We start from the raw sequence: 25,286 nt of genomic DNA, 5'->3' as shown, positions 1-25,286 counted from the left end.
GGGGTACTGTTGCTTGGTTCAGGTGTTGGGAATTGAGATTGTTGCTAAACTGCAGGGATGCGGGGAGATGGTTGCGCTTGGATCTGGGGGTGGGGAGACTGTGTTGTTGGGGTTACTATCGTTGCTTTGTTAGGGTGGGGTGAGAAGCTAATTGCTTGGTTGGGGAAGACGTTCCTAAGTAGGTGGTACGGGAGAAATTGGCTGTTTGGTTCGGGGGGTGGGGGAGATAGTTGCTGGGTGGGAAGATAATAGGCGTGCTAGCTGCGGTGTGTATGCACAGCCCACCCTCTCTGTGTGCCAGATGACAGGCAAAGCCCCTATATATGCCGCCGGGAAGCGCATTCATCAGTAGCGCAATCCTTTCTCTTGCTTCCCAAGAAAGTTTGTATCCCAAAGAGCAGAGTCGAGCCGGGAGGCGTGCAGGGACGGGGCCACTGAGAGCCCGGGATTGCCCTGCACAAGACCCCAGCCCCCCATTTGCTGGGACTCTGCGAGGAGCCATGGGAGATCCTTTCAGCCTAGACAGATTTTCCCCGGTACTCAACCTCTCGAGTGCCCTGCAGCCAGGCTGGAGCCTGAATCTCTCCTCCTCCCCCGGAGACCGGCGCTGGCCTTCCCTGAGCCGGCAGGTGCGGGTGATCTCGGCGACCGCCATCCTGCTGCTGGGGCTGCTGGGCAATTGCCTGGTGCTGCATCGCCTCTGCTGCTGTGGCTGCTGTGGCTGCTGCGGCCGGGGCAGGCGGCGGCGGAAGATGGATTTCCTCATCGCCCACCTGGCGCTGGCCGATCTCTACGGCTGCGGGCTGGCCCTGCTCTCGTATCTGGCGGCGGAGCTGTTGGGGGCCGCCTGGCCAGCGGGGGACGCCGCCTGCCGCCTGCTTAAGCTACTGCAGGGCTCCGGCCTCCTGGCCTCGTCCAACGTGCTGGTGCTCATCGCCATGGAGCGGCACCACGTGGTGAGGCGGCCGGCTGACCCGCCGCTGCCCGCCCGGGCCCTGGCCGCGCTGGGCTGGCTGCTGGCGCTGCTGCTCGCCCTGCCCCAGGCCTTCGTCTTCAGACTCGCCTCCCGCCCCGGGGGCGGCCGCTGCCTCAGCATCTTCGAGCAGCTGCCGCGCTGGCACGGCCAGGCCTACGGCGTGTACGGGGCCGTCACCGGCTTCTTGGCGCCCGTCAGCCTGCTGTGCTGGGCCTACGGCCGCATCCTCCTCGCCCTCTGGGCTGCCCAGGAGGAGAAGCCGCCGGCGGCGCGGGGAGAAGACGGCAGCGGCCGCCGTCGGGGGCGGCCGGCCGCACGGCCCCTGCTGCTGAGGCTGCCGGCCGCCAGCTGCCCCATGCCCCGGGCTCGGGTCAAGACGCTGCAGCTGACGCTAGTGCTGATCGCCCTGTTCGCGCTCTGTCGCCTGCCCCGCTTCGTGCTGGAGCTCAGCATAGCCTTCGGGCCCGGCGGGGAGGCCCCGGCCGGGCTGCGGGAGGCGCGGGCCGCGCTCGGCATCGTGGCGGTAACCAACAGCGCGCTGAACCCCTACGCCTATCTGCTCTTCCAGAGCCACCGGCCCTGGGCGCGCCGGCTGCAGAGGAGCCTCTGCAGTGCGGGACCCGGCCCGACCTGCTGCTGCCCTGGCCCCGAGGGGGAGCCCCGGCGCCGGCCGAACCACCGCGCCCCGCACAGACACCGCCCGAAGGACGGGGCGCCCCCCGGAGCGCAGCGCGCCGCGTTCTGCACTCCAGTGCCGCCGCCTGGCTCAGGCCCCCGGGAGCCTGAGGAAACCTCCGCCTGTGAGAGCGGCTTCTAATCAGCCTTTCTGGGGGTGGGGGACAGAGCCCCCCAAGCGGCACCCACCAGCAGGAGCAAGCAACGGGCCACCGAGGGCAGAGAACGATATCGTTTAAAAACAACAAGGAGTCCGGTGGCACCTTAAAGACTAACAGATTTATTTGGGCATAAGCTTTCGTGGTAAAAAAACCCACTTCTTCAGATGCATGGAGTGAAAAGAACACCTGAAGAAGTGTCTTTAAGGTGCCACCGGACTCTTTGTTGTTTTTGTGGATACAGACTAACTCGGCTACCCCCTGATACTTGATATGGTTTAACATCCTCCTTGGCCCAGTGCCCGGCCATCACCCCAGCCTGTCCTTCACCAACACCCCCCATCACTCCTGCACATGCCTTTCTCTCTTCCCATTACTTTTCTGCCAAGTTAATCTTCTGCCACTTCTTCCTGTCTCTCTCCCATACCCTTCCTCTCAATCATCTCTCCAACTTTCCCTTCTTTCTTTTCCAGAGTTTGAATAAGGACAAATATGGGGTTTAAAGTTAACTCCTCTGGTGAGAGGCTCCTTACATGTTCAAAATGCTCCCAAGACATAGATCTCTGTGTTCATGTGATGACAGAAATTCAATTCCCTAACCAAGCAGGGGGAACAAGCCTCATTCCATCACTCTTTGTAGCCATGTGATGACTAGATGTAATGTGGTTTATAGAAGCTGAACTGTGTATTTTGCATCTTTAATATTTTTATTACAACTGAACTAGCTGCCTCCTTGTTCCTTAGGGATGTGGGGCTCAAAGTTAGGGTTTTCAAACCAGCACCAGTACTTTACAATTATATACAGATATGTATAGACAGGAAGGAATTTCAGAAAGTCTTTAACTGAAAGCCTCCTGAAAACTAGCCAGGATGAGGCTCTGTATTATGAGGTGTTCTGCACCATAACAATTGTAATGTCCTTAACCATAGCATTGTCCTTTGTGTTTTCAGTCTTTTTTTTTTTTACAGGAGAAGAGTGCAAAAATCAGCAGGACTGCTGTTGCTATGCAAACTGACTGAATGTTGTACATATGAATAGCTCTATATTTGTAACCTTTACAAACCCTTCTGAATCTTTTTCTTGCACTCTGTGGACTTAGTGGTAACCCATTTGTAAATAAAATCAATGAGTATATGAAGTGACATTTTGTTTAAAGAAACAATTTAAAAGTAATGGTTCCATTTTGTTTCAATCTGGCTGGACTCTGTAGGATGAGCTGCTGAATGTGTTAATAATCGGCAATGAAGACTGAGTCAGTGGGCTGTGTGGGCGGAGTGTAATGGAAATCTACATGTACAAAACACACCTTGCAAAAGCCAAAGGTCTTCTAAAATTTTTATATGCCTGCCTAAGGAACAGTAACGTAGAGCTCATTTAATGAGATAATTGGCTCCCTCCTCCTATTGTTTAGGATTTAGCTAATATTGAATATTTTTAGATGCCCTTTTGGGCCCTGTTCACACTAGAAATAAAGTGAAACATAGGGCTACATCCTGTTTTCAGATAGCTAGGTAAAACTACTGAGTTGAATGTGAATTGTGTATTATATGGCACAATATACATGATGGTATATACATCAACACTACTAACATGTTAGAACTGTATTGGGTTCCATCTTTACTATAATTACAACAGAATTCTGAGACCCAGGGATAACAAGAGTTGTCCTGTAACATAGTGACAACTTGATTCCTGTAGATGAAACCTGAACAGTATTCCATAATTGGACTTGATGCTACAACTGGGAGCTACATAGTTACTGGTTCTCGTAACTTCATTGGAATTCTAGTGTAGAGAGGCCTTAGAATCACATTCCTATACTGCTGGAGTCAAAAGGTGGTAATTTTGAACACAAGTTTTAACTTGTTTAGGCTGTGTCTAGTTTGTTTCCCTCCTAAAGCTTCACACTATTGCTACCACATAAATGGTGTGTGAACCCCACACAGGCCCTGAAAGGATTTATGTGGGCCCGAGAGGCTAATTATGTTACTTGGCCGCTCCTGGAGGAAGAACTAGGCTTAACTGATCACGAAGACAGTTTGGTAAGAGCAAGCTGGTTATAGGAGACTAACACAATGACTGTCGGCAGAGGGTGCCAGAATGAAGGAGAGCTGCTATGCCATGCCTGGCCACGAGGAGGCCACTATACACAGCTCTGTTGATGGTAATGATGGTGGGAGCATTAGTATAGACAAGGTTCCAACTGCCACTTTTAACACTTGTCTAACACTGCTGAGATAGAATATAAATTATGCAGTTGTTTAAAAAAAAAAAACAGTGGCAGTTTGTCCACACTTGAGCGCTCTCACCTGTGGAACTGCACTGGTGTTAGTCACAGTGGGAAGTTCTAGTGGGGGAAAGGCTAATGTATGCTAGGATTCCAGTTGCGTGTTCACTGTTTCATTGGTTTTGCTACAGAACTGTTACTTGGTCCTCCTAGGCAATTCCATAATGCACCATAGAATAGCATGGTCCAGTGAATAGGGCACTGGACTGGTGATGAGGGCTCTATTCCTGGCCCTGCCACCAACTTTCCAAGTGACCTTGAGCAAGTCACTGTACCTTTGTGTATTTCTGTTTGCTGTTGTCTGTTTTGTCCCTTTGGATTGTATGTCCTTTCATGCAGGGACCATCTCTTGCTATGCATTTGTACATTGGAGCCTTGATTTCAGGTGAGGTGTCTAGCTGCTACTGCGATACAAATAACTAGTAATCATAATAGATCCTGCCGGACAAGTTCCCTCTGTGCCATTTCAAACTGGATTAGCTCCTTCCTAGAAAATTACATTTAAACATGGTTCTCCCTAGAAAAGTGATTACATTTTGAAAACTGTGTAGATGGAGTCCAACTGTTACAAAGGATTCTACAGAACCACATTAGGACAAGAGTTGTCTATACTAGGTAACATAATTGCTGTTGGAAAGGGGTATTAACTATCGGTGAAGTTGAACCAGGGCTGTAAAGTGTAAACAATTTAACTATGAGGGTAGGCTGGACTAAACCACGTTCAGCACAACTTCAGAATCATGACTGAGCCTTGAAATTCTGCCACCTTACTGGCAATTACAGGCCAGTAAGCCTAACTTCAGTACCAGGCAAATTGAAACTATAGTAAGAATAGAATTATCAGACATAGATAAACATGGTATGTTGCAGGAGAGTCAACATGCCTTTTGTATGGAGAAATTCTGCCTCACTAATCTATTAGAATTCTTTGAGAGTCAACAAGCATATGGACAAGGGTGATCCAGTCAATGTAGTATATTGAACTTTCAGATTGCCTTTGACAAGGTTCCTCACCAAAGACTGTTAAACAAAGTAGGCAGTCATGGGCTGTGTTCCCTCTAAGGTGCGCTCACAAGGCCATCAAGGGACGCGCACCAGCTGCCCAGGTGCGCACACAGGTGAGTGTGGAGAATGTGGAGGGTGGGAGCAGTGGGGTGAGGTGATGAGGGTTTGGGGGAGCTTAGGGCATGCAGGGCTGGGGCAGGAGAGATGCCTCTCTCCCCCAACCCCAGTTCCGCCAGGGCTGAGGTGGGGATGGGAGAGGAGCCTCTCTCCCCAGCTCCTGCCGGGGTTGTGGCAGGGATGGGAGAGACATCTCTTTCCCCTGTCCCCAGTTCTGGCCAGGGCTGCAGCGGTGATAGGAGAGGCGCCTCTCTCCCCCAGCTCTGGATGGGGATGTGGCAGGGACGGGAAAGATGCCTCTCTCCCTCGGCCCCAGCCTCGGGGCCACGGAGGGGAGGGGTGTGTGTGTCATACACACACTGTCTCACACACACTGACACACACATGTAACACTGTCTCTGTGTCTCACACATATATACACACAGTCTTTCACACTCACCTTCCAACACATACTTATATTGTTGTTGTTACTTCATGATACTTCCTGCAATGCACATATGTTCTCTGTAATTTTATTCTTTCAAAGTGCTATTTTATTTTATTTTTTTTTGTCTGGTCTATGCATGTCATAATTTTTATTTCTCTTATGCTTAAATTCAATTCTTTGAGTAGTGAGTTCTAAAATACCTAACCTGTCCTGGCTGGAGTCATCATCGCTATGGTAACTTTTAAAAAATATATATTATATCTAGGTTTTTTGTTTCTACTGGTGACGCACATCCGCACATTACCTTGATATTGGTGCACATAAAATTCATTCCACACACAGATGAAAAAAATTAAAGGGAACATTGGTCATTGGATAAGAGGGAAGGGCCACTCATGGATCAGTAACTGGTTAAAAGATAGGAAACAAAGGGTAGAAATAAATGGTCAGTTTTCACAATGGAGAGAGGTAAATAGGGTCCCTCAAGGATCTGTGCTGTTCAACATATTCATAAGTGATCAGGAAAAAGGGATAAACAGTGAGGTGACAGACGATGCCAAATGACTCAAGATAGTAAGTCCAAATCTGACTGCAAAGAGTTACAAAAGGTCTCACTAATCTGGGTGAGAAGATGGCAGGTTAAATTCAATGTCGATAAGTGCAAAGTAATGTATGTTGGAAAACATAATCCCAACTATCCATACAAAATGATGGGGTCTAAATTAGCTGTTACCACTCAAGAAAGAGATCTTGGAGTCATTGTGGATAGTTCTCTGAAAACATCTGCTCACTGTGCAGTGGCAGTCAAAAAACTAACAGAATGTTAGGAAGTATTAGGAAAGGGATAGATAATAAGACAGGCAAATATTATAATGCCACTATATAAATTCATGGTATGCCCACATCTTGAGCACGGCTTACAGTTCTGGTTATCCCATCCAAAAAAAGAATATTAGAATTGGAAAAGGTGCAGAGAAGGGTAGGGAAAATGATTAGAGGTAGGGAACAGCTTCCATATGAGGAGAAATTAAAAAGATTGGGACTGTTCAAGAACTAGGGATCATCCAATGAAATTGATAGGCAGTAGGTTTAAAACAAAGATAAGGGGGTACTACTTTCACATAATGCACAGTTTACTTGTGGAACTCATTGCCATGGGATGTTGTGAAGGCCAAAAGTATAACAGGGTTAAAAAAAGAACTAGATAAATTCATGGAGGATAGGTCCATCAATGGCTATTAGCAAGATGGTCAGGGATGCAACCTCATGCTCTGGGGTGACCCTAAACTTCTGACTACCAGAAGCAGGGACCGGATGACAGGGGATGAATCACTTGATAAATTACCTTGTTCTATTAATTCTCTATGAAGCATCTGGCACCAACCAGAGTCAGGAGATAGGGGTACTGGCTAGATGGACCATTAGTTTTAGCCAGTATGGTTGTTTTTTATGTTCATCTGATGGACTTATATGCCTGTGGATCCAAGAACAGAATTTGTCCTTTACTTTTTCCTTAAATTCCATGTGTTGCAAAATTAATTTGACTTGGACTGCAAGAATAGTAGTGTGGATGTTTAACATTGATGTGAAAATGGTGTACATGGTTAGATAGCTTACACTATTAAAGTAACCAATTTTGAAGTTAAATTGGTTTAACTTTGTACAAGCAGAGTTTATGCTGGGTATCTAGTGTAAAGAGAGAGGGCGTATTAAAGTGCTTCCCTTTTCTCCTCCCAGTGCTTCAGAAAGAAGGCTCATACCCAAAGGAGATTAAATAATTTATTTATGGAAGCCAACATATTTGCTTTTGTGTTTTGTTTTAACAAATACTTTGATTTCTTAAAAAGTTACAAGAGAAGCATCATGGAATATCAGGGTTGGAAGGGACCTCATGAGGTCATCTAGTCCAACCCCCTACTCAAAGCAGGACTAATCCCCAGACAGATTTTTGCCCCAGATCCCTAAATGGCCCCCTCAGGGATTGAGTTTAAAACCCTAGGTTTAGCAGGCCAATGCTCAAACCAATGAGCTAACCCTCCCCCTTCCTAGATATGCAACCTTAGTTTTAGAATAAGTATGTGGTGAAGGAAGACACCATACTTACAAATGATAAGAAGTGTTTTGGGATTTTTTACATAGTACTTGGTTGATAACATACAAATGTAGAGATTACAAGACATTAAGACAATGATTGGTGGTGTTCATTTTTTGTGTGTGTAACTTTTTTTTTTTTTCATAGAGAAAAACACAAAATTGTAGCTCTGCTGCATATAATTTCTTTTGACTCACTTTTTGGATTGCTGTCTTACCCTTGAGAGGCTTGAAAGAAGAGACGTTACTGGGCCAAAGGACAGATGGACATGCCAGGATAAGCAAATGCAGGCCCTGAAAAGTCTGTACTGACCAGAGAGGCAGAATATTTAAAGCAAGAGAGTTGGGGCCAAGGGGTCAGCTTCCAGCAACAGGAGAATCAGCCCCTCAGTTGCTCTCTACAGAGTTGGAGGGAGAACTCCATTTGCCTCTTCTCCAAATGAACCAGTTGACCAAAAGCCTCCAGCTTCTTAGGGAGTGTCCCCCCTTAACTACCTGTTCCTGAAATCAATTGGCTACTTAAAGCCTTGGGTAGAGACACAACCAAAGCTCCCTGTTCAGAGGGAGAGGAGACTCTAGCCTCCCTTGTACTGGGAGCTGAGGGAAGACTAAGAATTGATCAATACAAGGACTTGCTCAACCCAGTGAGTGATCTGCCTGCCTCACAATGGGATGCCACAATTGTGAGTAATGTGTGCACTTCTCAAAGCTAGTTAATAAAGGCCCCTGAGGTGAGTTAAGAGCTGGTCTGTGTATACATGGAGCAGAAAGGGTATGTCAGCACCACAGTGCTCCTAACAAAGGTCAGGCCTGCAACTTCCCTGTAACTTCAAGTTCACCTTCCTTTGGTCATTCCAAAAGTGCTCCAATGCATAGGGCAGTGTGTACATTCCATCTGCCTGAGACTGGTAGGTAGACACTGGGCATGTACCCCCATTGCCCTTTATATTATTTTTGAGGGATATTGATTATAATTAGTTACTAGAGGGAATATGATTATTTCAGGAGGGTCTGATTATTGTTGTAAGATTAAGGTATTCATTTATTTATCTGTCCCCTTTGATCTTCCTTCCTTTTTATCCTAATTTCTGTCCTTACTCCTTTAACACTATTCCCCCCCCCCCCCCGAAGTGTTTGTTCCTTCTTAAAACTGCTTGGCCCTTGATTCAGGATGTTGGGCACTAGGATGGCAAGAGAGGGCAAGTTGCTCAACTTTAGTAATTTTTTTGGACTCATTTGTGGGTTTGCCACAGTCAAGGGGCAGTGCATGATTATGCTGTCCCAGGAATAACCCAACAGACACATGATGACTCTGTCACAGTCTGCCTCCTAGTTTCCCCTTCATCCACAGAGGAAGTACCTAGTATTATGCCTATGGTAGCCTGCACACTGAAGATTGGTAGTCCCTACCCCATCCTATTGTCCCTCTCCTGTTGTGCCCAGTCCTGCTCAATGACATGGAGATGAGGCAGCCCTGCAAAGGCTCCTCTGTGCTGCTACCTATGATCCAGGAAGCTGGTGCAAGGGAGTAAACAGGTTGCCATATTCCCTCATGTAGCACACGATGTGCCACAGACTGGCCCCTTTGTGAGCAGAACATCTACCCACAACTACATTTTGAAGCAGGCTCACCAGCTTTGAAAGGTACTGCTGTGTCCACAAAGTCTTCAGACTACATAATTTTCCCTTCTATGTAATTTCTTTAAATGATACATAATGAGATACCACTGGAATAAAGGCTTGTAATCATTCTTATTTTGGAATGTACTGTACAGTATACTGCCCTCTTCCAGATCTTTGAACACTGTAATTCTCTTTGCTCTTGAAGTCTTGAGCAGTCCTAGTCATTCATGTGTGAATATTTTTCTCAAGTCATATACTCAGTTTCCAATATATTCCTCAGATCTGATCCCTTTTCTATTTTTCAGTTTTGCTGACAGTGATTTTATCACTGTCTGAACCTTTACTAATTTTTAACAAGAATTGTAACTTACACTGCACTGCTCAGAGATTCATTTGCACTATTAATGTATACCTTTGATTCAGAATAAAAACTGAGGGGGAAATACTAATGGTATGTGTAAGATCTGCTTTAATGTATTATGGGAGTAAAACCATGATACACTATAGTTTAAAATACCACACTTAAAACATCTAGTAAATCAGTCTCTCGATTCAGTTACTGAATAGGTGTACAATGTTTAATCTCAGAAAGCAGATGGTATTTTAATGTTTATCTTTGCCAGTTTAATTTTAGTGTTGCAATATTTATTATGGATTCCTATTCGAGAGCTCTTAAAAATGAAGCATAATGTGATCGTGAATAGTTACTATAGCAGCAGCATGTACATTAGCTTAAAGAATAAGCTGCACATTGAAATGCTCGTGTAATTATGTATTTCATTAAAAAAACAGAGTAGGTTAGAGTTGCCAGTCAATTTTCCTACCTACGCTCCATTTCTTTGTAAGACTGATTATTTTCTGTAAGGTGTACTAGAAGTGATTTAAAAATATTGACATTTTCAAAGTTAAGCTTTTCTTTGGGATTCCCATTGCAGCACATCTCCTTCCTTTTATCTTTTAGTCCTGGATTCTGCATTCAGATACATACAGGTGTAAGTGTCCACTTGCATGGAGAATTGGTACCTTAGACTGTAAGATTTCCTGACAGACTATATCTATTTTATTCAGTGCACAGCATACAGTGGATGATTAATGAATGGGTCTACTCACAAACATTGGTCTTCATGCTTTGTAGTTTCCTGTCACATATAGAGAAAAATTGGTATTTATATTTGCCTATTTATTGTTCTGTGATTTATATGCAAAGTTTGCATATTGTTGAGTTCTGGATAGCAGGCCCCAGAAACAGATGTTGAAAACTGTCCATCAAAGTTCATTAGGAGAGGAAAGAGAACCACAGGTCTCTAATTTTTATATGCCTGTGTATATATACATATATGTATATACATATTTAGAGAGAGTGAGTTAGTTAGTTGTCTATTCAGGCACCTACCTATATGTCTATTCAGGTACCTACCATAGCCTCAGAATTTTTGTTCAGACCAAAACTAGTTATTGCCCTTTTTTGATGCTCTACATCCTTTCTGGTGTGAGTGTGGGGTCGGAGAATCTTTTTCATTATTATTTTAAAATCTATCTGGGTGCTAGGATATTTCACTATAATCTGTATCCCACTGGTCTGAATCCTGAGGTCTTTATTCAGTTTTTAATTAGTCCTTACACATGCAAAATCTCATTTGAATTTTGTTGCTTAAATATTAATTGGCTAATACATTCTGTATTTTCTTAATACACAATATTTTATACAAAGCAATTTATACATATATATGTGTACTTTCCTTCCCATGTATCCTTAAAAGCTGATTAACACCTAAAAATATGAAATTTTACATGATGGGAGCTAGGTTTGGTATCGTGGTCAGTTATAAAACAAACATATTTAACTTGCTAACACAGATATAAAAGCTTGCGTGAGCTTTATTTCCATGGATTGCTATCTTAAATTAGCAAACAAATTGTGATGTTATGAATTATATAGTATTGCAATTACAACTGCATATATTCCTTTCCTGAGTGCGGTCATTGTGCTCATTTAATAGAAATTGTTACTATAAGGGCAGTCAATAATCCCTTGTTGCAGTTACTTTATTCATTAGTGTTCATTTGGAGCCACCTGTGAATTGCATCTTTATACTTTCTTGGTTCTTTTAACCAGTCCTGATGCCATCTGAGATTAGCTATAACATTGGAATAATTCTGTCCCAAACTTAGTTTCCAGCTGATAAACTGCTTCTTGTTGTACTTGTGCACAGAGGCAGAGATTCTTGGATAGTTTACTATGGAGCGAAGCTTTTTGTCCAAGGAATGTGAGACTTCTGGAAATGTTGTGGCTATGTTTGTCAGTTCATCTGGATCAGCAGACAGATCTGTAACAAACAAAAACCAGTTAAGCGCAATTTGCCAAGATATGATTTGGTAAAAACAGAACCATAAAAAATATCTAGTGAAGAAACATGGTTAGTATACCAAAGAGCTGAGGAGGTACTGAATGCCCATCTGAATATGCTATATATTTCCATTTGTCAGTTCGAAGCATATAGGTGGAAGAATTCGCATTACATCCATGAAATTCACTCAGGACCCATGTGGGGTGCAGCCTTCTGGATGAGACTTCATCTTCTGCTATTTCAGCCAACAACGGTATCAAGGAATATCCACTGAGATTCTGCGGGATAGGAATTCTAGCTATATCTGAACAAAGATATAAACATAGTTAAGCCTTCTTTTAATTAACTCTAATAATGATAATTAACGTTATATCAAAACACTAAATTATTAGTTTTCTGAACAGTGACCATACTACTGTGTTAAAGCGTGCCTTCTAATTATGCTTCCTGATAGGAAACAGAAACACAGAGGTTCACTAAAAAGAACATTATTGAAGCATAAAACCATCAAGCAAGGAAATTCTAAGATACAGTTGTCACATCAATGTGAATTCCACCTTAGTGGGCCCGTGTTGCAGTTCATGTCATGCTCTTTTGTCTTTGTATGTCTGAGGTGAGATCCACCAACACTCTGGACCCTTTATGCCATATGAAAAGACCAGAGCAACGTAAAAGGGCCCTAAAAGCTCCATATGGGACTGGGGGAGGATTCACCTGGCCTAGGCACTGCATTATTATTATTTAGCTTTTATATAGTGCTTTTCAGCAGATTAAATGCTTTACAAAGGGTCAGTATCACTACTCCCATTTTACAGATGAGAAAACTGAGGCACAGAGAGTTGAATTGACTCGCCCAAGGTCACCCATCTTCTTGCAATCCCATGCTGGGAGTAGGGTGGGGGGCAGAAGGGGCCTGCCAAGGGCAGGGCCACAGCTTTGACTCAGGAACCTCTTAGTGCCAACTGACAAGGGGCACAGGAATCTCTTCCCTCGGTATTTACATTATAGCTCAGCAAAACAGTATCATGCAAGGTCTTGAATAAAAGTCTGCGTCACTCAGTATCATTGTGAAATGTATGTACAGACACTATGTAAGGAGTTATGCATGTGTACATATTATGGAAAATGTCTTCTTAAAGTCTGTGGCTAGGGATTGGTCACCAGCAAAGGTGAAAAACAGGCTGTCAGAGAGGAGATGTTTATCCATCTGTTTACATGTAAATTAAGTATTGTCTGGTTCACAGTGGGTTTCTGATCACCAGTCTGAACTGAATACAAATGAAGAATTGTGGGGATTTGAGAAAGAAACTAACAGGAAGAGGAAAAATGGGGGGTGGAAGAACCCTATCTAGAGGTGTTCTTCAAACAATTGCCTGAGTATTTTGGTAGGGACAAAGGAGGTGCCTGGGCACAATTTACTGAGGAAGAAAAAGGACAGCAGTTTTGCTTCATGAAAAAGGGTCTCAAGCAGACTTCATTGAAAACACTGGAGAGAACTTTGGGTGAGACAAGCATCTTTAGACAGGAAATTAACCTGTTAGTTTAGCATCTACAATTAAGGGTGTTATAGTTTTGTTTGATATGTTATTTGTTTCTAATTCTCTTACTATCACTTAAATCTCTATTTGTTTTATAACAGATAAACTTATTCTTGTTTTCACTATAAATATAAGTGCTGTGATGCCAATCAAAGTGGTGATCCTGGGTTGCACGTTACAAGCTGATGTGTACTGTTCCTTTGGGAGCTGCGAGCCTGGTAATTCTGTGAGTGAGTGTTCAGTGGATTAAGGGTCTTGATACTGCAAGGAGCGCTCTGAAACTAAGTGGTTGGTGTGTGCCCATCACTACCTGCACACACAAAGTAAGGCCTGAGGAGACCTAGAAGTCAGTGCTTGTGCTGCCAGAGGCTGCTGGTTTCAGCAGGCACAGACAAGACTGTTTCACACTAAGGGCAAGTGGTAGTTAGGTGCCTCAGAGTCATAACCCTGGGGAGCAACACAACAGCACATGGTGCAAAAGAGATTCTGGGCCGGGTGCAGTCCAGGTAGGCTGCCATAACTCAGGCTGCCCCCCAAGAGCTACATTGTACTAGTGGAATCTCCAGCCCCCAGAGCAGGCCTAGATTAGGAGTGTGCAAAGATGCATTGATACTCTAGGAGGCACAATACAGAATATCACCCATGCTATCTAAATACCAAAGTGTCTATTAAGAATGTAGTACTATTTTTATCATACCTTCAAACACAGTATACTATGTGTCATTAATAACTCTGTTTTCCATTTCACAGTGGACTGCAGTAGTGTGTTATTTCCTGTTTTATGCCTAGGTTATTGCAGGTACATAGAGTAGTCACTTCATTTGCTAATGGCACCTACTGTATGTATATAGCCCATACTGGTGACATATTTTTTCTCAGTAGCATCTGACATCTTTCTTCTCCTCTCCTAGCTTTGTTAAATTGTTTCTGTAGGCTATGCATCAGTCTATAGATCTGCATCCTGCTATGGTGAACAGGTGGCTTCATGGAGGCAGCATTTTACTTAGCAGTAGGAAGAAAAGTGGTATCTTATGTAAACTAGTAACCTACAGTCTTTGGTCCAGACTATGCCCAGCCCTAAATGAGTGCACAAGGGATATAAGCCCTGGTTCTTTACACAAGGAGTGTTCAAGGCTAACATCTTCAATAGTTGTAGCCTCTCCAACGGGGCTGAGGGAGCCACACCGCCCAAACCACCTCCATACTGACCAGCAAAGCTGAGGCCACCTGGAGGGAAGGGCATGTCCCACCCTGTTAAAGGATATGGAATAAGAGTTGCAATCTTAGGGAAATTATGCCTACCACAGAGTTTCTGCCAGGGTCAATCACGACCCTTTGCACCCTCTGCAATTTATCCTCAAATCAGTCAGATAGGCAAGGAGTGAATCTCCAGTTTATCCGAAAACAAAGTATTTCGATAAGATGGTTTCTTGAGAAGAGAGAATATTTCCTTGTGACCATATAAGCCAAAGCAATTACATTTGTAATGGCCAAAGACGCATGGGTTGTTTCATCACTTGCCAGAAAGGAAAGGTTAAAAGATGACTGAGATGCTTCTTCCTTTTTTTTCTTAGTCACCTGAATAATTTAATTCTACTTGATTTATGTTTCTATTTTTGACATACTGATTACAGGAAGGAGGAATTGGCAGAACAGAAGAAGACTGAGAGAACAGGAAGGAGATGGCTTTAAAAATACAGATTTCAAGAAGAGAGACTGAAAAGGAAAGATTTTAAAACACTTGGATCAATAAATTATTTGGAGGGAGTGACAGACACAACCAGGAAGGGAGTGATTTAAAATCTGTTAATATATTGTTGGGATCAAATCTGGATTTACATTCACTCCATAAGATGGTATATATCCTGTCCTGGCTCTGAAAGGGCTAATGTTGGCCTGAGCTTAACTGGTTTTTGTTTGTTACAGATCTGTCTGCTGATCCAGTTGAACTGACAAACATAGCCACAACATTTCCAGAAGTCACACATTCCTTGGACAAAAAGCTTGTGCTTCTGTTGTTTGTTGCTGTACCTGTTCTTTGGACACAATCACTTTCCAATGTTGGCAGTTCAGCACTTTTAATACATATGCAATTCATTAAGGAAAAGATAACAATGGGCAGAGGAGAAAGGTGACAAACCAGTGAGATGAAAGGAGAGAAATATGTTGAGGGCAGATGGATAGGAGGACATGTGAGATGTGGAAGTGGCAGAACAGAAGAGAAAACATCTTTTTTCTTAGTGTTCTTTCTTTTCTCTTCTCTCTCAACAACTTTGCCAGTTCTACTCTTTTCCTTCTATCCCTTTTCACTTCTCCTTTGGACAACATTCTGACTCTTCTCTCTCCCATCAATGTTGCTTTCGGAGTCCACCCCACTCTTCCCCATCCACTTTTCTCTCTGATTTTGACACCTGGATCTCCATCTTGTAACTATGTACCATTTTCATCCTACTAGCTTCATCGTCTGTCAAGTCTGACCTTCAAAGCTAAACTCTGCCACTCACCAAGTCAGCTGCTCACTCAACATTGAGGTCTCATCTGCTCTCCTCTAACCTCTCTGCTTGACCCAGTGTGTCAGGGTCTGTGGAAGACTGGTGCCCAGGAAATGGGTGGTCTGGTTTGGTGGTCGGTGCAGTGTTCAGGAACCAGAGGCCAAGAGGCAGATCCAGAGCCAGGTGTCAAAGTTGAAATTCTGAAGCTATAGAGCCATAGCCTAGCATTAGAACTGGAGTCAAACTGGAAACAGGAACTGAAGCCAAGGGTCAGTACTAAGTCAGAAGCCAAAAAACTGAATAAGGTCAGAGCTGGAGCAGTCAGAAACCAGGGCAATAAGGTTGAGGGACCGGAATGAGGCCGAGAGCAGGAGCCGGGAACAGGGTAAGGTTGAAGTCAGGAGGCGCAGATTATGCCAGAAGTGAGGCAGCGGATGGTAGGGTCTGTAGCAGAAGCAAGCCAGGATCCACTTTGTTGCCCAGACAACTACTAGTCTCTTTGTGGCTTAAATAGTGAACCCGGCCCTATCAGGGACTCCAGAGATCCTCCAGTCAGGTCCCCATGTGTAGTACCTTTAATGAAGTGGAAGGCTTTAGGGCTCCCAATTTCTGGTCACTAGTACAGAAGTTGGGCAGGGTTGTAGTTGTGAACCTGCAGGCTCAGGTTCAGGACCTGTGGACTCTCATACAGTGAACCCATCTTCTCATAACTCCTGACCAACTTTGCTCCCAATCTCACTTCCTTCCTTCCCTTCCTCCTCAATTTCTCCATCTTCTGGCCTTTTCCTTGAAAATGCAAGCTTGCCTTCATCTCCCCTCTCCTCACAACCCCCACATTTGACCAGACCTGCCTCTCCCCACATTGCATGTTTCTCTTCTTTCTTTCTCCTCCAATTTCACCGAATGCAGCATCTACAACTATTGCCTTGAAATCTTCTTCTTCATCTCTACTCTAAACCCTCTTCAATCTGGTTTCTACCTCCCCTGTTCCACTCAAACTGTTCTCACCAAAATCTTGAAAGATTTTTTTTATGGTCTGATCTATTTCATCTTCAGCCTTGTTGGCCTCTGACAGTGTCAGAAGGAGTAATCATACCCTCTTATTCTTGAAATATTGAAATTGTCCCCTTGGCTTTCACAACTATCTTCTGGTTCTCCTCCTACCTCTCTGGTGGTTCTGAGCACTTATTCTAGTGGACCTGCCTCCTCCCATCCTCCACTTTTAGTGGAGTCTCACAGGGCTACAACTTTCAAGGGCCGCTCTTGTCCCTCCTATAACCTTTCTCTGTCATCTTGACTTCAACTACCATCTTTACACCAGTGTCTTACAGACCTACTTTCCCATTTCTGACTTGTTTCCCTTCATCTAATGCTGCATCTTAGCCTGTCTCTATGGTATGTCTACAGAGCCCGTGTCCTGGCTTGCACGTATATTGACACATGTTAGCCAAGCCTGCCTGAGGGTCCATGTGCCCATTACCCCACATAGCCAAGTCCACACTAGTGCAGCAGTTACAGGTGTTTGGCACTAAAATTTCTGGGAACACAGCCCACAGTTCTTAGCACTTTACCAACAGGAGCTATTCTAGGAATTGATTTGTGGTGTATTGTGGGAGAATTTCTGTCCTTCCCAGACTCCTGTGTGGAAGTGGTTTTAGCTTGCCAACACATTTAGCTGAGGCACTTCTAGCTCTGCACACTCGTCACTTCTGTTCATTCTAGCTGGGGCCATGTCATGGATTCCATCAACTAAGCTGCTCCTGCTGGTGGTTTATGTATTTATGCAGCAGGGTACTTGTTCTGTGAGATTCTGAATGATATTTAAATGGCAGTTTCTGAAATGTGTAAGGCAGTGGGACCCAAAGGAGGTTATATTCATGGCAGACTGGAGAGACCTGGTGTTTACTGCAGCTGCAGCAGTTTCCCCAAATGTAGGCCAGGGCTTCCAATGCAGAACAAGTAGCACATTGTGGTGGTATCAGATCGCCATGCAGACTTGGGATGACCAGTAGTGGTTCCAGCACTTCTGAAAAAAGTAGTAAACCTTCATATAGTTGGTAGGAGCATGCCTGGACCCGCCAGCACCAGGACATGCAAATGAGGGAGGCCATACCAGTCCACAAGTAGTATGGCCACAGATGATGGGCACAATTAATGTGCCTGAAACAATAGCTGGATTTCAGAGAATGGGGTTCCCAAACTGCTGGAACCATTGAGGGCATGCATGTGCCCATAGTTTGCCTGCCAAAAGAGGCAAGTGAATGTCAACCACAAACTACTCCGTGGTTCTACCGGCTTTGGACTACCACAACGGCAGGTTCATCAACATGGGATATATAGGACAGGTGCATGATGCTAGGGTATTGAGGATATCTGGTGTTTACCTGTTTGCACAAGCAGGGACCTTATTCCTTCCAAATCGCACGATTATCAATGGGGTGTCTGTCAACTTTTATTTTAGGGGAACCTGCTAACCCTTTCCTACCATGATTCATGAAACCATACCCTGACCTAGGAAGACCTGGCAGAAGAAGGTTTAATTACATGCTTAGCAGTTACAGGATGGTGGTTGAGTGCACATTTGGCAGGCAGAAGGCAAGATAGTACTGCCAAAAAACATTTGGATGCCTGTGTGGCCAATGCCATCCAAAATTATTGTGGCCTGCTGTGCCCTACACAACACTGCAAAGCTAAAAGTAAGAATTTTCACATGGAACAGTCTTAAGACACTTGATTTATGCAGGCCTGATATATGCAACCAGAAAGTGCACTGATCAGCACCAGGAATGGGTCCAGGCAAGCATGAGAAAAGGCAGTTACCTTTTCCATATCTGGTGTTCTTTGAGATGTGTTGCTCATGTCTATTCCACAATAGGTGTGTGTGCTCGCCCTGTCCACCGGTGCCGGAAGTTTTTGCCCTAGCAGTACCCGTAGGGGAGTGCCCCTAGCAACCCCTGGAGTGGCGCCTCTATGGCACAGTATAAGGGGCGCTGCGCGCTCCCCCCACCCTCAGTTCCTTCTTGCCAGACAACTCCAACAGAGGGGAAAGAGGGCAGGATGTGGAATAGACATGAGCAACACATCTCGAAGAACACCAGTTACGGAAAAGGTAACTGTCTTTTCTTCTTCGAGTGATTGCTCATGTGTATTCCACCATAGGTGATTCCAAGCTATATCTGTTGGAGGTGGGTAGGAGTTCACAGACTCTCAGGATGGAGTACAGCCCTGCCGAACCCGGCATCTTCCCTGGGAGATGATCGCATAATGCGAGATGATTGTACGAACAGAAAACCATGTGGCAGCCCTACAAATGTCCTGAATGGGGACATGGGCTAAAAAGGGAGCAGACAAGGCTTGCGCCCTAGTCGAGTGTGCCCTCACAATAAATGGCAGAGGGATTCCCGCCAGGTCGTAATAGGTATGGATACAAAAGGTGATCCAGTTGGAGAGCTGCTAAGTGGAGATCGGCCGACCCCTCATGTGTTCAGCCAAGGTGATTAATAGCTGCGAAGACTTCCTGAATGGCTTAGTCCATTCCAGGTAAAAGGCCAGAGCCCATCTCACATTCAGCGCGTGGAGGCGGCGCTCCTCACTGGACCCATGGGGCTTGGAACAGAGGACTGGCAGGAAGATGTCCTGACCCATGTGGTAGGCAGAGACTACCTTAAGGAGGAACGAAGGATGGTGGTCGGAGCTGGACCTTATCCTTACGGAACACTGTGTACGGGGCCTTGGAGGTCAAGGCCCTGAGTTCCGAGACCCATCTAGCTGACATGATTGCCACCAGGAAGGTGACTCATAGACTCATAGACTTTAAGGTCAGAAGGGACCATTATGATCATCTGGTCTGACCCCCTGCATGCTGCAGGCCACAAAACCCTTCCCTGGAGAGATGCGACCAGGAGCAGGTAGCTAGTGGCTCAAAAGGGGGACCCGTCAACTGGGCCAGCACCTAATTCAGGTTCCACTGCAGGACTGGGGGCCTAACTTACGGGAAGAGATCCCTTAAGGAATCGTCCAGTCATAGCATGGGAGAATACCATGTGCCCCTGCACCGGCGGGTGGAAGGCCGATATGGCTGCCAAGTGCACCTGGACACACGAGGGCGCTACACCTTGGGCTCTAAGGTGAAGGAGGGAGTCTAAAATGATCTGGATTGGGGCAGCCACGGTGAAACGCCCCGCTCAGCTGCCCACCGGGAAAACCGAGGCCACTTTGCCAAGTAGGCTTGACGTGTGGAGGATCGCCTGCTTTCCAAGAGGCCGTGCTGAACCCCTTCTGAGCACGTCCTTTCCTCCCAGCCTAACCATGGAGCAGCCACGCTATGAGGTGGAGTGCCGCTAGGTTGGGGTGGAGGAGGCGGCCCTGGGAGAGCAGGTCCAGGCAGGATGGCAACGACCACGGTGGGGCGACTGCCAGGCTCATGAGGGTCCCGTACCAATGTTGCCTGGGCCATGGCAGGGCAATCAGGAGGATCCGGGCCCTGTCCGCTTTTATCTTTTCCAGGACCTTGCCGATCAGCGGATTAGGGGGAAGGCGTGGAGAAGCTGGCCCGACCAGGATAGGAGGAAGGTATCGGAGATGGCGCCCACTCCCAACTCCCCCTGGAGCAGAACCAGGGACACCGGTGGTTCTGCCAAGTCGCCAACAGGTCCACCTGGGGAGGTCCCCACTCTTGGAAAAGCCTGTGCACCACCTCTTGGGTGTAGCGACCACTCATGCTGAGAGGGGATGATGGAGGCTAGAGACACCATGCGAAACTTGAGCTTTACCATGTACTGGTTCAGGCCTCGCAGGTACAGGATGGACCTGAGCCCCCCTTTGGCCTTCGGGATAAGGAAATAGCAGGAGTAGTACCCCTTGCGTTTGAACTCCGTTGGCACCTCTTCCACCGCTCCTAAGCCAAGGAGCCGCCCCACCTCCTGCTTGAGCAGGGCCTTGCAAGAGTGGTCCCCCAGGAGGGATGGGGGCGGAGGATGGTTGGGCAGGGTAGAGGTAAACTGGAGGGTGTAGCCCCAGGAGACGTTGTTGCGGACCCACCGGTCCGAAGTCAGCCGCAACCACTCCGGGTGAAAAGGACACAACCGGTTGGAGAAGGGAAGCTTTATTGCGGGTGGACCCCTGGTATGAACTGGTAGGTCACCCCCTGGCGTCCTGTCAAAACTGATGTTTCCCCACCTGTTTACCCTTGGAGGACCCAGGCTGGGGGGCAGACCAGGATTGCCTCTGCAGGCTTTCTTATAGTCCCGTGACTTTTTATAAGGGGGCTCAGATTTAGAGTGGGTGGCCTGGGTGGGAGCCTGCTGAGGCTTAAACGTGGTCCTGGCTGGAGCCGGGACTTAGAGGCCAAGTGTCTTAAGCATTGTGCGGGAATCTTTCAGGCCGTGCAATTTCATGTCCGTCTGTTCTGCAAACAGGGCCTTGGCATCGAACGGAAGGTCCTGCAAGAAGGTCTGCGCCTCACTGGACAACCCAGACAGCAGGAGCCACAATGCCCTCCTCATGGACACCACGGAGGCCATAGACCTTACAGCCGTATCTGTGGCATCCGACGCTGCCGGCAGGGTTGCCCTGGCAGCCACAGTACCCTCCTCCACTAGAGCTTAGAACTCCTTCCCGTCACGCTGCTGCAGGGAGTCCTCGAATTTGGGTAGAGCGCCCCACAAATTGAACTCATACCGACCCAGGAGAGCCTGATGGTTCGCCACCCTTAACTGGAGACTTGAGGACGAATAAACCTTTCTCCCGAATAAGTCCAGCCTCAGAGTAGGGGCTGGTTGGCCCTGCCTCTCCCTGTGGTTAACCGACTCGACCACCAGGGAGTTGGGGGCAGGGTGGGTGTACAGGTATTCATGCCCCTTGGCGGGCAAAAAGTACTTCTGTTCTGCCCACTTAGAGATGGGGGGCAAGGAAGCCGAGGTTTGCCACAAGGCGTTTGAAATTTTTGCCACCCCTTCGTGGAGTGGGAGGGCACCCTGCCCGGTGCCGAGGCCGAGAGGATGTTGAAGAGGGAGTCAGAGGGTTCCTCCACCTTCTCGGTCTGAAGATTGAGGCTTGATGCCTCCCTTTTCAATAGTTCCTGGGCTTTAGAGTCCTCCCGCGGAACAGAGGGAGGAGGGGCCATAATCACCTCATCAGGGGAGGATGACGATGCGGTACTCTGCATACCCACTGATACTGGAGGTCCCACCACTTGGTCACCCTCTGGGCACGGAACTGAAGATGAACGCCGCACCAACTCCTTTCTGGGAGGCTGGGAAAGGGTGGCAGACAGTCTTTCCGAGGCTCAGGCCACTGGGCAAGCCCCCACCAGGGGCTGCGTTGGGGGCCACGGGGCCCACTGGTACCACGGTGCCGGCCAAGGAGCCCGGTGCCTCTAGTACCAGCAGAGACATAACGTGCCGACTGGTGGAAGGCACCCAAGGGTCGCCGCGCACCAACACTGCAGTACCCGGTGCCGACTCAGAGTGGCGCACCAGAGTCGGGGTCAATGCCAACTCCATCAGAATGGCTCGGAGCCGAATGTCCCTTTCCTTCTTGGTCCAAGGCTTGAAAGATCTGCAAATCTTGCAGCGATCGCTGAGATGGGTTTCTCCCAGACAGCATAAACACTGCACCTGCTGTGGCACCGGCTGAGCAGGCTGTTCAGCCTGATTAGCCTGTCCCTTTGACTGACGACTACGAAGGGAGGCCGGGCTGGCATACGATCTGCCGCTGTCTCTGGACCGGGAGGAGCAGTGGTGTCGGGAACTGTGCCAACCACGAGACCATGATCCTGATGTGGAGGAACGGTACCACCGGTAGCAGCTGCTCCGCAATCGGTTCCGATGGGAGGATTTGCGATGGCGAGGTGCCGGCGATCGACACCCGGGACAGCGGGAGCAGTGCTGCGGCAGGGTCCTGGAGCGAGCCGAAGAACAGGAACGGCGTTGATGCCCGTATCACGATGGCCTACAGTAACCTCTCGGAGATGAGGACCCTCAACGGGGCCCGCTTCCCTCACGAGATCTACGGTCCTTCGAGGTGGAGCGGTGCCTCGAACCCCTGTCAGTCGGAATGCAGCCAGACAACCTGGTGGGGGTCGACGGGGACCGGCGCGGACTGCGCACGGGGCAGTCGCTGAGCGGTGAACGGTGTCGGGAACATTCCCTTGACTGCTAATGGTACCGACCAGGTGGCAACTGCAGAGATCCAAATGGTGGCTTGCCTCTGGACCGGGGAGCCAATGGTGGCGGTGCCTCTGGTACCAGCAGAGACATAACATGCCGACTGGTGGAAGGCACCCAAGGGTCGCCGCGCACCAACACTGCAGTACCTGGTGCCGACTCAGAGTGGCGCACCAGAGTCGGGGTCAATGCCAACTCCATCAGAATGGCTCAGAGCCGAATGTCCCTTTCCTTTTTGGTCCAAGGCTTGAAAGATCTGCAAATCTTGCAGCGATCGCTGAGATGGGTTTCTCCCAGACAGCATAAACAGTGCGGGTCACTCACTGCAAGTGTCGCATGACTTAAAGCCCGAGGCACGGGGCATGTCCCGACCCGGGCACACTAAACTAAACAAACACTAATCTAAACTACTTTGCAGGTACTACTAACTATGAACAAACAAGAGGTCAAGAGGAAAGCTGCAGACAAGCTGGAGCAGAGCAGTTCCGATGAACCTTGACTGGCAGCAAGAAGGAACTGAGGATGGGGGGAGTGCACAGTGCCCCTTATACTGCGCCATAGAGGCGCCACTCCAGGGGTTGCTAGGGGCGCTCCCCTACGGGTACTGCTAGGGGAAAAACTTCTGGCACCGGTGCACGTGGCGAGCACGCACACCTATTGTTGTATACACATGAGCAATCACTCAAAGAAGAAAATGGGGATCCCTTACATGCCACATCCTAGCATCTCAGAGTGTTGTGGATATGGACCTGTAATGCAGAAAGGCTGTGTACTGATGTATAACCTGGTTTGCTATTGTATATTTAATATTGGCTTTTTGTGATGAGACTGATACTTTATCAAAAGCTTTGGAGACAATTTCCTGACTCTTCCTCCTTTTCCATGCACTCACACACACACACACCCCAATGAATTGTGTGACCAAATCATTTATTAACAAAACCCAAAGAAAACAAAACAAAGTAATAGTAAAACTATTGCAAGCATACCAGCCCACTGGCCATAAACAATTATTGACAAATGTGCAAAGTTAAATAAAGTGCTAACGGTTTGTGAAACAGTACAATTAACTGAAGTCCAAGCTTCACAGTCAGTCTTGCTTATAGTGGAACTGGATGTCAAATGTGCCTCCTGTTCTCCTCCTCCCTGGCCAAACATGGCGACTGCACTGTACAGGGATGGAGTACACAGGGTACATCTGCTCATTCCAATTCATAGAGTTGTTCACTGGTTGGTCAGTCTGAGTTTGCCAGTCGCTGCATTGGCTGCATGATGTGGTACCACAGAGAAGAGTCTGCAAGCACTGGTGATGGTACAGGAGTCAACAGCAGAGCTGGCAATGAAGGTGGCTGTGGAGCTGATACTGGCAGCTGCACCCTGTTGGCCATCATGGTGAACTGTCTGTCTAACAGAAGCTGGGCTTGAGCCCTATTCCTTTGGTCATGTCTGAGGAATTGGTTGAGCATTTTCTTCCCACTCCTCTGCTTTTTGGTATTTTTCTCTCTTGTACCCCAGGTCACAGGACATCTCATCTGACCTTTTTCCTCCTCCCATGTTGGTTGAGGGTTCTAAGAGTCCAGTGTAGTAATGTTGGTGCAGCTGATGTGGAAATGCCTGTCAAGAAAATGAAAGAGCTTATTACTTTTTTCAAGGGAGGCGGAGGGCTGGGAGAAAGAAAAGAATCCTTCCCACTTTATGTTTTACATCAAAATGAGGCCCAGGTTTAAAACTTTTATCAACCTGGTATGCTTTTATTTCAGCATCTTCATATACTGATGTATTCAGAAGCTTCTTCTAGCAACATTCCCAGACAAAAGACAAACCATGGTAAGAATTTCAGATTTAACTGTTATTTTACAAAAAATGTCAGGAGGTGGTTGTGGGGGCTAGGGCTCTGTTACCAGTATTCGTTTCAATATTATTTCAGGCCAGGGAAGCCTTGGATGATATTATTATTTGGAAGGACAAACAATGTTGCAGGCTGCATGCAGAAACCCATCTATCTAAGCAAGGGAGATTTTTGTGGTTGCCTGGTGATTGAACAACATATCAAAGCATGGAGAGGGTTGGTTAGTTATGTAGGCAGCCACTGGAAGTTTGCCCTACCCAGGAATTTTACAAACCTGCTTGAATTTCTCCTGTATGAAAAATTATCAAGCATCTTCCAGGAGTGGGAGAAAATTCAGGCGAATATTAACAGGATGCTGAAGTAGGATGCAGAGTGCTCTGAAGAGCAGAACTGATTTTCACTCCCAACCCCAGCCCAGACAGTGTGCTGTGAATGGACAGAACCAGACGGCCAAGCACTGAAGTCTACAAGGGACTTTACAACTTAATGCAGCCAGTGGGATTTATAATCCATACTGTCTGGAAGAATGCTTT

General features: G+C 46.9%; 2 protein-coding genes and 1 long non-coding RNA gene across 8 annotated transcripts in view; 2 read left to right on the top strand and 1 right to left on the bottom strand.

Annotated features, from left to right (window-relative positions):
* Positions 1–25,286, top strand: part of LOC112060241 (uncharacterized) — a 50,553-nt gene that overhangs the window by 615 nt on the left and 24,652 nt on the right. For all 4 annotated transcript variants that reach the window (XR_010602250.1, XR_010602249.1, XR_002889555.3 and 1 more), the window contains exon 2: positions 24,665–24,731. This is a non-coding gene — a long non-coding RNA (uncharacterized LOC112060241). The remainder of the gene's footprint in view (positions 1–24,664; positions 24,732–25,286) is intronic.
* On the top strand, positions 98–2,944 carry GPR150 (G protein-coupled receptor 150). The gene has a single exon (XM_042855831.2). It carries the CDS (start codon positions 324–326, stop codon positions 1,791–1,793), a length of 1,470 nt encoding a protein of 489 aa, XP_042711765.2. The 5' UTR covers positions 98–323; the 3' UTR covers positions 1,794–2,944.
* Positions 10,936–25,286, bottom strand: part of ARSK (arylsulfatase family member K) — a 45,165-nt gene continuing 30,814 nt past the window's right edge. For all 3 annotated transcript variants that reach the window (XM_065599216.1, XM_024109606.3, XM_005306900.4), the window contains 2 exons: positions 11,788–12,012; positions 10,936–11,687 (listed from right to left, as the gene is read on the bottom strand). In XM_065599216.1, coding sequence (XP_065455288.1) covers positions 11,407–11,687; positions 11,788–12,012 — 506 coding nt within the window. In that variant the 3' untranslated portion in view covers positions 10,936–11,406. The remainder of the gene's footprint in view (positions 11,688–11,787; positions 12,013–25,286) is intronic.

This window comes from Chrysemys picta, chromosome 6 (assembly GCF_011386835.1).
Source record: "Chrysemys picta bellii isolate R12L10 chromosome 6, ASM1138683v2, whole genome shotgun sequence".
Taxonomy (NCBI): domain Eukaryota; kingdom Metazoa; phylum Chordata; order Testudines; family Emydidae; genus Chrysemys; species Chrysemys picta.
The sequence above is the reverse complement of the archived record's forward strand: the minus strand, read 5'-3'. Positions and strand labels throughout refer to the sequence as shown.